The 14,852-nt window shown below is 30.3% G+C and overlaps 1 protein-coding gene across 1 annotated transcript in view; it reads left to right on the top strand.

Annotated features, from left to right (window-relative positions):
• Positions 1–6,257, top strand: part of LOC124361001 — a 38,788-nt gene extending 32,531 nt beyond the window's left edge. Inside the window, exons 6-8 of the mRNA XM_046815038.1 lie at positions 599–732; positions 2,913–3,168; positions 5,652–6,257. Coding sequence (XP_046670994.1) covers positions 599–732; positions 2,913–3,168; positions 5,652–5,756 — 495 coding nt within the window. The 3' untranslated portion in view covers positions 5,757–6,257. The remainder of the gene's footprint in view (positions 1–598; positions 733–2,912; positions 3,169–5,651) is intronic.
• The last annotated feature ends 8,595 nt before the right edge of the window (positions 6,258–14,852 follow it).

The raw sequence follows: 14,852 nt of genomic DNA on the forward strand, positions 1-14,852 counted from the left end.
GGTATTATTTATTTTTCTTCCAACTTGAGACCTAGTATAAAACAAATATTCTGATGGGTAAAGTATAATTTTCATGTACAGTTGAAAAGTCTAAATTCCCCTCTTTTTCAAGTAATCTCCCAATAATAGCAGCATGTTTATATTGTATTTTAAAATTATAGATCAGGCATTGTAAATTAATATTATTTACTAGCAATATAGCGTGAGCTTTAATGTATACAGGACCAAAACTCACTACAGTGTCAACTCATAAGCAAAAGTTAAAACAGCATCAAAGATTAAAAGAAATGTTAACAATTAAACAAGTCTATATTTTGCTCCATTCCTTACTTAAAACAAGATACATAAGAGCAAATTTAAAATTTAAATTTTTGGATTTAGATAATGTAAAAAGACAAGCTTAACTTAACAAAACAGCCAAACAGTGAATTATACTTTTATTGGTTGTCAATGAGAGTTAATGCTGTCCACGTTTTGTGAAATTTAATGTTCTTTTTTTGAATTTCCATTTGTTTATTACACAAGTGAATCCCATATTAAAACTGTGTAGCTGAAGTTATATAATAGCAGTACTTAGTATATTTAATTATATTTGCAGGTGCCAATGGAGCGCACATGTGCTGATGCATTCATCGAACCTCACTGGTGTGCTTGTCTGGACTGGGAGAGAGTGGACCCCCAAAGCCATCTAGTACACAGGGCAGCAACTACATTTGTTGACTTCATCAACAAGTGAGTATTATAGGTAAACCGCTTACAAAAAGACACTGGATGATTTCAGTTCACAGGGAAATTACCCCTCCGCCGCTGTGATGCCGCCCTCTTCCACCACTGCTCAGCACTTGCCCGCTCGCTCTATCCCCTACCTGACCACTACCACTGCGCGGCTAACCTCACAACAAAATGCAAGCTCCCTGTATATGTCTATGGATACATTAGTCTGTTCAATAAATATGTTATGCTTGGACTGCAACACAAAAATACAATATAGTTATGGAATAGGTAAGTAGCTGCAGTGTAAACAAAATGGCTTGAGCGAGACACAATCCATACAGCTGATAAGACAGAGATGAGGAGATGCTTATCCCACTCCCCACTCCTGTGCGTAGCTGCTCAGATATTTGCTTCTGCGCAGATTTGTTTGTGAGCAGTTTATCTATAGAAGTGTTTTCAAATACAGTACATTTAAACATGAATTTAGCTGTTCCATTAACCTGTTGTTTACAAGGCCTGCAAGCCTTGTTGAGCAAATCTCTTGCATTATTTGTTTATATTTTTCAATTCAATGATTTTCAGCTGTAATCAGCATGCTAAATTAAGACATAATTAATTTCATTGTAATAAATAATTAGTTTTTCATAAAGGAATGTTTAATCTTTGTGAAAAACATTGAAAAACAAACTAAAAGTCAGATTAGGCCAGACCAAATTATCTCCATACACAGATAGGATAACACATCTCTAGACAAGCCATTTAACTATCAATCGATAAAGTACTTTTAATTCATTACTAAGACATGTAATTTTGAAGAGAATTTGGTAAAACATGCTACCATTAATTAATATAAATTAATAATAATATAATGTCAATTTTGTTAGAGTAAGTAGAAAATCTCGTGTTCATTTTAGTGCATAGTATTATCAATGTGAGCATATTAAATGACTTTCATTGCAAATAGATGCCAAAGTTATTTACATGTTTTTATATATTATAGCTGCTTAACATAGTTCTTAAAATGTTAATTATATTTCCTAAAGTAGAAGTTTGCATAACTTATCAGCATAATATTATTACACAATTTAATGTTGCTTTATAGAGATTTTAATAAGTATACATCAAAGGAAAATGCCAACCACATTATTGAGATGGTCTCTGTGGTAAAATTATTTAAAATAATAAACATATCAAGGAATCTTGCCTAGGACATGTGCTCTTTAACATGTATAGCTCTGATCTCTCCAGTTCTGTGAACTACACTGTCCACCAATATGCACATGACAGTCGGTTTTATATATCCTATGATCCAAAACTTACTAGAGGCCATTGTTCAGATCAGTGTTGACCTTGAACAAACAGTACATCCAATGGTCAGTCAACAATGACCTTGATCTGATTTTAGAAAAGTGTCATGTGTCTCAACTGAAAATTTTACTTTAGTTTAAAAAAATTTAATTATCAGTAATTTTATTATTGTTGAAAACTACAAGACACATCCAGAAGTAAGTACTGTTTGACTGTAATACCATCACAGTGCTTCTGTTGGAACTCTGCACAGACTTTTTCTGTACTTTATAAGCTCCACACTAATGCCATTACAGTTGATTAGACTTTTGTTTTGTATTTGCTATGGTTCTTTAAAATTTTAAAAACAATTGATAATCCCGCAAAATGTAAGAGTTTGGCCTGTTATTAATTTTTTTAGTGCAAGTAGTGTCAAGGCGAAATACATTAGTCATATTTTAGAGAATCGTGTCAAAGTGTATTAGGAAGTTTAACAAAGAGCGGATCAATATCCACGATGAAACACAAAGTGAATGATGACTAGTGAGAAAAGTGGATGAGAAAATTTAAAGAACAGATGTCTTACTGTAACCAATGCTTCCAGATGAATTTCCACAAGTTTCTAGAACTGTTTTCCATGAGACAGTTACTGTCAGTTTAGGTTATCGCAAGTTGTGTTTGTCTTCACTTGTGGAATGTTTCTTTGCAGACGATTTAGTTAGTTTAGAAGATAAAGTTAATGAAACCAGGCCGATAAGTTGTGTTTGTTCAGGAATATCTGTCATGGCACCATTATCGCTATACTGATTTGTGGCCATAGAAAATATGTGACCGACGTATCATTGTTTAGGTACAAATCAGTTATCATGAATAGGTAGAATGGTACTTGATGGTAAAAGTGAATGTTACAGGTACAATGCCAAACACTCATCACTGTGCTCAGTGTTGAGTCTAGAGGCAGTATTGTGGGCTGCTAGACTAGTACCCAGTCGAGCCTTGCGCAGGTTCAAAGATGCTGCAGACTTGGATGGGTTTGTGCCTAACTTCTCCAGTAACACTCCTGTTACTATGGAGACCTACCAGCTCAAAGTGATTGTCCAGCCTGGAGGAGCTATCTTCGAAGTATCGCTCATCCATCATCTCAAGGAGGACACGTTCACTGTTCGGGTATGAAAATAAAATAGATTTAATTTTTTTTATTAAAAAAATGCATATAGTAGACAACAGAGATATAAATTCATGTGAGTGCTTCTAAATACTTGGTTTTTTGGTAAGGCTGTTAAAAAAAATCGAAATCAGTACTGATTACTCTCATTATAAATTAATAGCGTTGAAAATTATGTGGAGTGTTTGTTAATAATTATGGAAATTGTGTAGATTTTATTAATTTAAATATAATGATAAAACATCTAGTAACTGTTGGAGACTAGTGATTTAGTTAACCGTTTGACACAACTATTTGAGTGTGCATGTTGACTTCTGCACGGTGAATAAAAACAGTATATTACCTAATTATGGTCAGATCTTGATGGTGTTTCAATTATATATTCATACTAAAATTGAGAACAAACTTGTAATAGCATTTTTATAATAGAATGAATTTTATATGCCGATAAATATTTTTTCATCCAACGTTCGGTTTCACTGTTTCAAGCTGTCACTTTTACAACTTATTACAGATATCAAAAATAACAATTAATTTCACCAATGTATAAACCTACAAATGATGTCTAGTTTTAAAATATTCTAATGGAACTTTTCATTTTTTATATAATTATTTTTGGTAAAAACTGGTAAAACGGGCACTGGTGGTTTGCTCATCTTGAAAACTGGATGTTGGCATTGACAGGTTTAACCCTTTGAGTGCCACAGCGTCGCTAATTTTGACGGTACGAAAAGTGCATAAAGTGCCAGCGTCGCCAATTTTGACGTTTCGTATTTCGATAATATTTTATATAGTACAAGATTATTTTGGTCAAATAACCAAACAGCTGTATTAAATAGGTTCCAAACTATCATTAAATACGAGTTTTATGTTGTTTATCTACTATTTTATCTGTGAAACTTGTGTTGTTTTGGTACTTATTAAGAAGCCACTATTTTTGGACGAGTTTTCCTTATCGGGGACAAAACAAATTACAGTATTAAAAACAACTGACTTTATTTAACCTATTTTGGAATATTTTGGAAACAAGTTATTACGACAATTAATAACATTAAGTACTATAAGAACAACGTTTTATTATTCGAAAAAGTCAGGTCATTTGTGTGTCTATTTGGAGAAGATTTGGAGATAGAAAGTATGACTCATCAAGTATTTTTCGATTCATTATGGAAGAAGGAACGTATAATGAAGTTATTTTGATCTTTGATAAGGAAAACTCGTCCAAAAATAGTGGGCTGTGATAATACCAATGTACCTGTGCGGTGATTCTGTCTTCCAGTCACGCGACATAGCGGACGAGTACCGTGTTGCGTAACGGCCTTTCTTGTTGTTTATGTGCCGATAACCAAGCATTTGAGTAAATACAAAATAAAATAGTAACTTATACAGTATTTTACTGTATTTCTTTGCAAAAGTAATGTAGTGATTTGAGTTGTGTCAAAGCGAAAAACGTGAATTTTCAGTGTAAATATTTTTAGGGTTATTATGTAGTAAATGTAAACTTTTATGTAAATATGTTAACAAGTATTTGTTTCTACATTTACTAATCATATTTATTTGTTTTATATTGATGTTTTATTAGATTTATTGGGAAAACTACATCATTACTAAGTAATTTCTAAACTCTGACAAATAAAGTACAGTTTATAAAATGTTGGTACCGGGCAGCATTTTGTTAATACTGTATAATGCAATATTTTTAAAATTCTAGGATAAGATATTACACATGGGTTTTGTTTAGAATTATATGGCCTTTATTATGGTATAAAGAAAAAAAATCTTAAAAATACCGTATACACTCAAATTAGGTCGAAACTTAACTTTTTATACAAAAGTAAAAAACTTTTTTTATAAATAATGAAATTTTTATACTTTTATAAATAAAATTGTATTTTTAACGATATGTATCATATTCTGCATTTAATAAGAAAAAAACCAACATCAAAATGATGGAAATCTGTTTGGTAGTTATTTTACAACAGCTTTTTTACCAAAAGCTTACAAACATGCGAAAAACAGCATGGCACTTTATGCATATGCCTTCGGAAAATACCCGTGGCACTCAAAGGGTTAATAAGACATGTTATTCGGGAAGAAAAGATCTTTTAATTGATGTAAATGTCATGTTCATAAAAATGTTTTGTACAGTAGTTTCAATTATTGGTTTCAAATTTTTGAATCTTCTCATGAAATTGTGGCTAGCTTCACAACTATTTTGTGTATTGCTAATGTCAAATGATAAGGTTTACTGGTAATATATGTATCCATTTTGTATATTTTAAACAGATGTCACATTTGTCATGGTTAAAAATCTGTGTAATGGTTTATTTTGTGGTTTGTGTGTAATGGTGTGGATGCAGCATGCATAGAGCAGACCCAAGAGTAGTTACGCAAGTTCTGCCTTTGTAAGATGAAAGCTTGATGATAGAGGCACCTTACCCAAGTCCACATAGTGAAGCACTGATGTATCTTTCTGATGTTTCAGATAGAAGATGTAAGCCGAATAAATATGTATGGGTCTGCTGCAGCATGTATAGAGCAGACCCAAGAGCAGCTACGCAAGTTCTGTCATTGTAAAACGAAAGCTTGATGAGAGATGCACTTTACCCAAGCCCAAATAATGAAGCACTGATTTATCTTTCATATTCAAGGGAACATTGGAAAATAATATAAAAGACTGTGTAGGAATATATTAATGAACTATGAAAGTACTATTTTATCACAGTGAATGTTCACCTTTACCTTAACAAGTAATATAATTTTTAAATGGTTCCACTAATTTATTTATACTAGTCATAAATTGTATGATTTATGTGTGCTTCCATATTTAGTTTTGATAATGTTTATAAAGTTGTTAATGTGTAAAAAATTTTTGTTTCTCTTAAGAGTTAAAAATTAATATTTGTATTTTTACAAAACAAATCAGGTTGTGATTTTGCACACTTAAAAACACAAATGAGGTGCTCTATACTGAATCTACTGAAATTCTACAGATAAACAATTTTATCCCCTACAACAATTATTTATACAAGGGAGTGTCTGTGAATAGAGAATAGATTAGTTATAAATACAACTTAACATTAACCAATCATTTGTTAAAGAATTTCCTTTTAATTGTACACAATAAAATTATTCCCTAAAAAATACTTTTTATTTATGGTGTTGTACATATTGCTAAACATTAGGCTGTTTAAATATTATTAATAGTGGAAGAAATCCAACCTAGAACAAAATCACCAGCTTTAGTGTTATTACTCAAGATGACAAAGGAATATAAGATCCCTTAATAATCGACAACCACTTTTAACCACATCTTCTCAGCAAATGTTGAAGAAACATTCAAACAGAACAAATTGATCAGCACATCACAACAACCTCATCAGTATTTACTTGTCGGAAAACCCCACAGACTTCAATCTAAAGGAAATATTTAAAGCAGCCTGTCAAAGTGGAAATCAACATTATTTTCTACTTTAGGTGGATTATTGTATAAAATAATAAGGTTTTATACATATACATTGCAATACCCTTTGATGCATAAAAAACATTTACATCTATTTCATAGCATTTTTGAACCTAAAATTAAATCAATCAAAGTTAAAATAGCTAACTCACTGAAAATCTAGAGATGAGCTGGTATATAGTTAATAGTTATGTACGAGGTGTGTTCAAAAAGTATCGTGAATTTTGTGTATTTTCAAAAATTATTTATTTATTCGTGAATCTATTTTCAAAGTAATCCCCCTGGGATATTATACACTTGTGCCAAAGTTTTTTCCAATCTTCGAAGCACTTCAAAAAATCATTTTTTTTATCTTGTTCAGCTCCTCCTTCGATGCCGTCTCTATCTCGTCAATCGTGGCGTAGCGTTGTCCTTTCATGGGCCTCTTCAGTTTCGGGAACAAGAAAAAGTCACAGGGGGCCAGATCTGGGGAATACGGTGGCTGCGGTATCATTAGTGTGTTGTTTTTGGCCAAGAAGTCGCGTACAAGCAGCGATGTGTGAGCAGGGGAGTTATCATGGTGCAAAAGCCAATTTTTGTTTTTCCACAAATTTGGGCGTTTCTGGCGGATTGCTTCGTGCAAATTGCGCATAACTTGCAGGTAATAATCCTTATTCACCATTCTACCTTGTGGCAAGAACTCATGATTCACCACGCCCCTGCAATCGAAAAAAACTGTAAGGAAAACTTTCACATTCGAACGAACGTGGTGTGCTTTTTTCGGTCTTGGTTCGTGCGGCAGCTTCCATTGAGATGATTGAGCTTTGGTTTCCACGTCATAATCATAAACCCACGATTCGTCACCAGTTATGACCCTGTGGAGCAAATTCGGGTCGTCGCGGACAGATTCCAACATCTCATTAGCAATGTTCATGCGATGCTGTTTTTGATCGAAATTGAGCAATTTTGGTACGGTATTTTGCCGTCTCATGCCCAAATTATAGATTAAAATCGAATGGCATGAGCCAATCGATATGCGTAGGTCCTCGGCAATTTCTGTAACGGTGATTCGATGATTGGCCAATACCATTTTCTTCACTTCATCAATTTTTTCGTCTGTTGTTGAAGTGCCGGGCGTCCGGCACGCTCTTTGTCGTTCACATCTTCTCGGCCTTCTGAAAACATTTTGTACCACCGATAAATGTTGCTTTTGTCCAAAGTAGCTTCTCCATATGCCACAGTCAACATTCAGAATGCATCCACGCACTTAATTTCGTTTTTCACACAAAATTTGATACAGGTTCTTTGTTCCATTTTTTTGAATAGGTAAAAATCGAAGACGGACCAAAACATGTGCAGGCAAAGCAGCTGTCAACAATTAACTGAACATTCAAAATGGCCGAAATTTTCAACATAAGTGAGAGACATATGTACCAACATAATGCCACAAAAATATCAAAATTCAAATATACGTAACCATTTGAATATACGTAACCCGCGAAAATTCAAAATTCACGATACTTTTTGAACACACCTCGTACTTCACTATGGCCTATTACAGAAATAATGGTCTCAATTTAATTATTCTAAGGCAAAACGTTATATTTGGAAAAAGGAAGAATAAGATTTTATACTTAATAAACCGTATGTAACCTCCCCTAATTATTTGGATTATAAACTTTCATGACTGGAAATCTGGGGGGGATTCAGACAGTAGAAGTTATCAGTTATAAGTCTTAGCATTGTGTTATGTATCCGAGACCTAAATCTTGTACCAGTCAACAGCATCAGGACATGCACTCGTACAAGAACGTAATTTTGCTGTAAGAATGTAATAGACAGATTAAATCTTCCTGGTGTACTAAGTTATCTATGGAGCTCAGCCCTAAGTAATCTTATAAAATAAATAGTTTTTCTTACACTCTCAAAAATAAATCATAATCAAAACTGCAGTAAAATAAATAGTGCAGTTGATTTAAACAGTTGTTCTATATTTATACTAAAAATAAAATTACTCCAATAATGAGGAAAGTATTAATTAAATCTAATCAAAATTTATCTGAGATCTGTACAACCAGAACTTTAAATATATGGATAACCTGTCATTTTTAATGACTTGCCTAGTGCTTGGTATTTGTATTTATACTGTGTCATCCTACACGTGGTAAGTTACTGAAAATGTCCTTAAAGATAAAAAGTGGTGAGATTATTGGAAGTTATTAAATCACTACACTAATTACATATGAATTATAAACTTTTTTGGTTGCATGTTTTGGTTTTTGGTCAATATTGCTATATACTCTATACATGTTTACATGATAATTTTGTTTATTTTATTAATGTCTTATAGTATTCTCACGTAATTGATATCAAAAGTTCAGGTGACACTTAAAAATATATTAGTTCCAAAATTATAATGTTGTATTTAGTTTTTAATCCAGTCTTTGTCAAATATATTATATTGTCCAGAATATTACTACAAGTTGATTTTTTCTGTCTGAAACAAAATTTTGTAAGACCCTGAACAAGATATGTTTATATTGAGTTGTTAATAATTTATGTAATAAGACATTGAGTGGTGTGGTTAATCTCATTAAGGAGAAAATCTCTATTATTTATTGATAACGGATTTTCAGTAACATTTAGACTGATGATAATCAAAGTATAATAAGATAATAATATAAAGTAATGAATTGTGTTTTTTCCATTCTAGAATGTATTTTACACATTGATTTAATTTCATAGATTTTCATTTTATTGGCTTGATTTTTAAATTAATTAATGTATTTTTATGGTTATATTTACTTAATGTTGAAAATTTTAAGTTGTCTCATTATTGATTTTGATTGATTATATATACTTCGATGGGGAATACAATATCCTAATTATTTATGTAAGCAAGAAAAGATATAAAATTTAAATTTTTGTCTTTGACACACATTATACAGAAAATTCACCCTTTAATATCTAAACTTTTCTAAAAATTTCTAAGAGTTTAAAGCAATTGGTTTAATTTTATGTCTATGCTGAAAGATTCCCTCCAGATAATGTATGTCAAGCTACAGCACCCTTGCCGTCTTGGTGCAGATGAATGGTAATTAAGAGTTTAGCTTTAATGATGATGATGCATACATTGGGAAGTGAAAGATCTTAGATCAAATTCTGGTGGATCAAATATATATATATATATATATATATTCATCAAGTTTTATTCAAATTATATGCATAATAACTTAGTTAACATTAAATCAAATATGTTTACCTTTAATTAAGGGGTCCTTTATTATGTATTGAAAAAAAACTAAATACTGTTTAAATTATCGTTTTTAATTTCAATGGAATGGATTAATGAATTTGTTTGTTTACAACTCAAGTTATAAAATTCTTGTATTTTTGAATTATAAGTCTTTTATCATTTATAATTTCCTAATTGGCTAAAATAATTTATTGTTATTTTTTGTAAAAGTTACTTTAATTTTTTTCATAACCGCACATTAACATCTCATAAATGATACCTAGAATATTATACACAGAAATTTTGTATACTGAAATTTAGTACCAATGGTGAAGATTTGTTGTTTATATTAACACTTTGGCTACAAAGCATTGTTTATTGTTTACAACTATAGACCAATCAACTGTTGACTACTGTAGTGGGAACAGGTTAATAGTTATCCTGTAAATTAAAGTAACTTTTCTCGATGATCGATATTTTATTAATCTTGAGTGTGCTCATCAAATATGCAGGTTATAAAATTGTATTGGTACGATTGTGATACAAAATATATTCATTTATGAAATAATTATTAAGTATCATATAATATTATTTATATATAGTATTACCTGATATCTTACTTAACGAATTTTGTACATATATAAATAGTTTTATTTTGTAAATAGACAACTTGATTTTGTTTACAATAATTAATTATTAGAACACACTGTGGAAGTATTTTAATAGTTGAAAGTTGAAAATATACACAAATAATGATATGGATTAACACAATATGTTAGCAAAATAGGGTAACTGTCGATACAATTTTCTAAATAATTCAGTACTACAATATTTTATTTCAATACTCAAATGTCTTCTCCAAGTAAGTCTTATTGTAATCTAATTTAATTAAATTTCACTGTCTTCCAGTTTAATTGTATTCCAATTTTTATATAAATCTGTGTCTAAAATAAATGTAGATAATAAACATGTTTTAATAATACAACTAAGCATTGTAACAAAATGTTTTAGATAACATCTTTGAAATATCTTAAAACTTATTTATGGTTTAAGATTATGTGACTACTAAATTAAGTTGTAGGTAAAGCCTTCATTCTCAGTTTAGGTCAAAATAACAGATGTGTTATGAATAATGTAATAAAACTCAAGAATGCATTCACTGTTTATCAAGCAATTAAGAATTACTTAGTTTAAAAAATTGTACATTGAATAAAATATAAAGGCCTAGAGTATAAAAAAACATGTTTCACAAAAATGTTTGTGAAATATAGAGAATTGTATTTTAGTATTGTACATGTATGTAATATGAACAAGACAATTAACTCACCTTAATTTATCAATTTTATCAGTTATTAAAATATTGTGACTAGTTTTACACAAACCATCATTGTTAAATACTAATGGTTTGTAACAGGAAATCCAGTTGAATCATTTGTCAGAATTATATGCTTGACTCACGTTATGATTAGCACGACAAACACACATTTAGTACAAGTGTCAGACAGCAAAGTAAAGCGTGTTAGAAATGGTGTATTTACTCCTAAAAGTGGTAAAGAAAATCTGACCTAGGTTCAATTAGCATGCATATAGAGATTTTAAACAAAATTCTGTTTTTGCTAATATTAAATTTATTTTCAATTTCTTGGATGAAGAGATAAGAAACAAATTTTCTTAAAAAGCTCTACCAGTTTTACATGTGAAAGTACCGTATACGTGGGCGTGCCATACTTTATATGCCCTTGCTGCACCTCGCATCGTAAGATTAAACATAATTCTGCTTTAAGGTTTAAGGAAACTGCTGGTTTTTGAAATACATTATTCTTCTGGCTAGATTCATCTAAGGCATCAGACTTTCAATTTGAGATCCATCACACATGGAATCCACTCGCTTCTTTACTCTGTTTCATAACTTCTTCCTATAGTCCTGTGCTCAAGAAACACTACCTGCCCTTTTTATAACAAGTTTGTTATATTTGTTTTAAAGAGGTATTTTCAATATGTGATAAATTTATAAATTGTATTTCTATAAGTTAGATTATAAGTGGTCATATTATATTGTTGCAGGACATTGATTTAATTGACAGATTCAGGGTATTAGATCGTCTTAACTATGTGATCGTCATTTATCAGTTTTGGAAAAAAGTAATAAAATAGTCTATTAGTTTAACACGAACTAATCTATTACTTTTTCTAATCTTTTTTAGTTAGGAACTAATGCATACAAAATATACAATGCTAGTAATGTATTTTTGTTCTTACTTTCATCTACCATAGCTTATTTGTATTGTTTTAAATGTAATTAACCCTTTTAGTGCTACAAACTCTAGTTTAGTACTGCCGTACCCATGAGTTCTAGCCAATTTAACTCAAAATGTAGTAGTTTAGGGAAAAAAATCATAAAATATTTATTTGAAAAGATAATTTTGTAGTTTAGTTAATTATAAAGTAGGAAATTGACATACATAAAATAATTTACCCATACATATACATATATAAGACCAAAAAATTAAATTCAGCAAGCTATTATTTTTAGTTTTTGTGTATAATAATAAATCCTAATTTTTGAATTGTAATTTTTTTTGCATAATTTTGTAACAAATAACAATAAATTAATAACTAATACACACACACACGTCTATATGTATCAAAACCGAATCTCAAATCTTCAAGGATTTGAATTTCTAGAATAATTTGACAGGAATCGATGCTATGGAGATCCATCGTGTTATTAATAATCTGATTTTGTATGTATCAACTGCTTGAGGGGAGGCAAATAAATTATCGCTATTTTTGTTTACTTAACAATTATTGCAATTTCACAAATATTTTCTCTATAAAATATTTTTTATTTCTGTTTTAATATTTTTTTATTTGACTAGGGATGATTTGAAATTTTTCTTACATTTTATGCTTAAAATACATTTGATAAGTTGTTATAAAAATATATACCCATATTATTTTCAGATTAAAAGTATGTATTCTGGAAGCACATATGTCTATAAAATTGAAGTACTGTAAAAAGTAGGGGATATGTCATAATTCGTAAAATGAAGCTATTTCTCTCCTCAAATCCCTTTAAAATATTGTGGTATTCTTAGATTACTTTCTATATTATTGCACAGTATCCAAAGGTTCAGGAATGGCACACATTAGATTGGAGACATTTTTGATTAACTCATGCTTATCCTTAAAAAGAAATCTGAGTACTAACAATTCGGGAATAGTTTGTTTTTTAATATTTGGAATCTTGAATTTAAGATTTGAAAATTCTGGATTTTTCTATCACAAATTTTAGTATAAATTTTGAAAAGCATTTGAAAAAATACAAATTCATTGCCATTCAAAGACATAACCGAAATATAAAATGTTCCTATATGCCTATAAATAATTTTTCATAAATATTAATATGAAACAAGTAAATTACTATAAAGATCTACTAGAGAATCTACTGATATTTTACATTAATTTTGTACCATTCGTTGCGACAATCTAAGATCATACTACTCGCTTTTGGTGTTAGGACTTATATATTGAAATAAAATTTTATATCATGATAAAAAATGTAAAAGTCTAAGTAATAAAAGAGTAAAGAAAAGACAAAATTATGGAACGCTAGGACCCACACGTACACAAACCAGCTGCACTGAATGGCGTTTTTTGCTCAGAATCATGAATTTAAAACAATTCATGGACCTCCGAAGTGGAAATTACATACATTGAAGTCTTTAGAACAAAGACACTTTTAGCATCCAATACCATTATTTAACTATAGTGTATTTTAAGAAATATAGAGTCTCCACAGTGATCCACACACTTTAAGACTAAATCATGGAATCGCTCACAGAGATGCTACAGCACTAAAAGGGCTAAGCAATAAAACTAAACTAAATTACAACTTTTTAATACCAATTTGAAAAATAGTAAATGTTAATTTAAAAACTTACTGAACATATATGTATGTGGTTTTTTATTAAGATTTTTTTAGTTTTAAGATTATTGTACAGACTCTTCATTAAAATGCTATCAGGCTTATGTTTTAAATTTAACTCCTAATTGTTAATTATTTATTTATTTAAAACTGTCACATTCCTCAAAAAAAGTTTTATTAAAAACTTGGTGAACTTATTTTGAAAATCACCCAATACCTACTTTAATTGCTTTTGTATGTACCTAATTACACATGTGTTAGAAAAAGGGTTGTCTCTATTGTTGTTTCATGGGTGGAAAGTATCTGTTGTTTTTAATTATTTTTAGAAATATTTTCTTGGTAATTTTTATAAGTAAAACATTGTTGACTAGTGTTAAAATATACTATATTAATATGTGAGTGTAGAGCTTAACAAGAAAAGGGCTCTGAATGATTGCTTTTTAGTTGTATGAAAATCAAAATGAAATTTAACATATTTTTTAAGCATAATTACAAGTACAAAATAAAATAACCTTCACTCATAGCAGTCTTGAGTTTTAGAAGGAACTATGTGTATTTGTTCTCTCAAATTCTACTTACGATAAAATTAAACCAGAAAACAAATTCAATAAAATCTTGTTCTGATGAATTGTCTCAGTTTAGCTTCACTAAGAAGCATGATTCTTTATACAGACAGTATATAACTCCTAGCTTTTTCACTCAGAAGCATGAAGACCTCCTACCAATAACGTACCACTTAGCTTCACTTAGAAGCATGGAGACCTCCTACCAATAACGTACCACTTAACTTCACTCAGAAGTATAAATACATTATACTAACAACACACCCATTATAACTTCACTCAAAAGCATGAAGACCTCTTATGAACAATGTCTATTTAGCTTCACTCAGAATGCCTACCATCAATGTACAAACTATCTGATGGATAGGAAGCAGATTTAAATTGTTTATCAACTTTTTCTAGGGCCCATTGATTTTAAAATATGCACATAAAAACACATGTAACAATACAAATTTAGAAATTTTTATTGCTCTGCAATTTTTTCAACAAGTAGAGGGCATGCCAGTTAGTTGTCTGTC

Source organism: Homalodisca vitripennis, chromosome 4 (assembly GCF_021130785.1).
Source record: "Homalodisca vitripennis isolate AUS2020 chromosome 4, UT_GWSS_2.1, whole genome shotgun sequence".
In the NCBI taxonomy this organism is placed as follows: Eukaryota; Metazoa; Arthropoda; class Insecta; order Hemiptera; family Cicadellidae; genus Homalodisca; species Homalodisca vitripennis.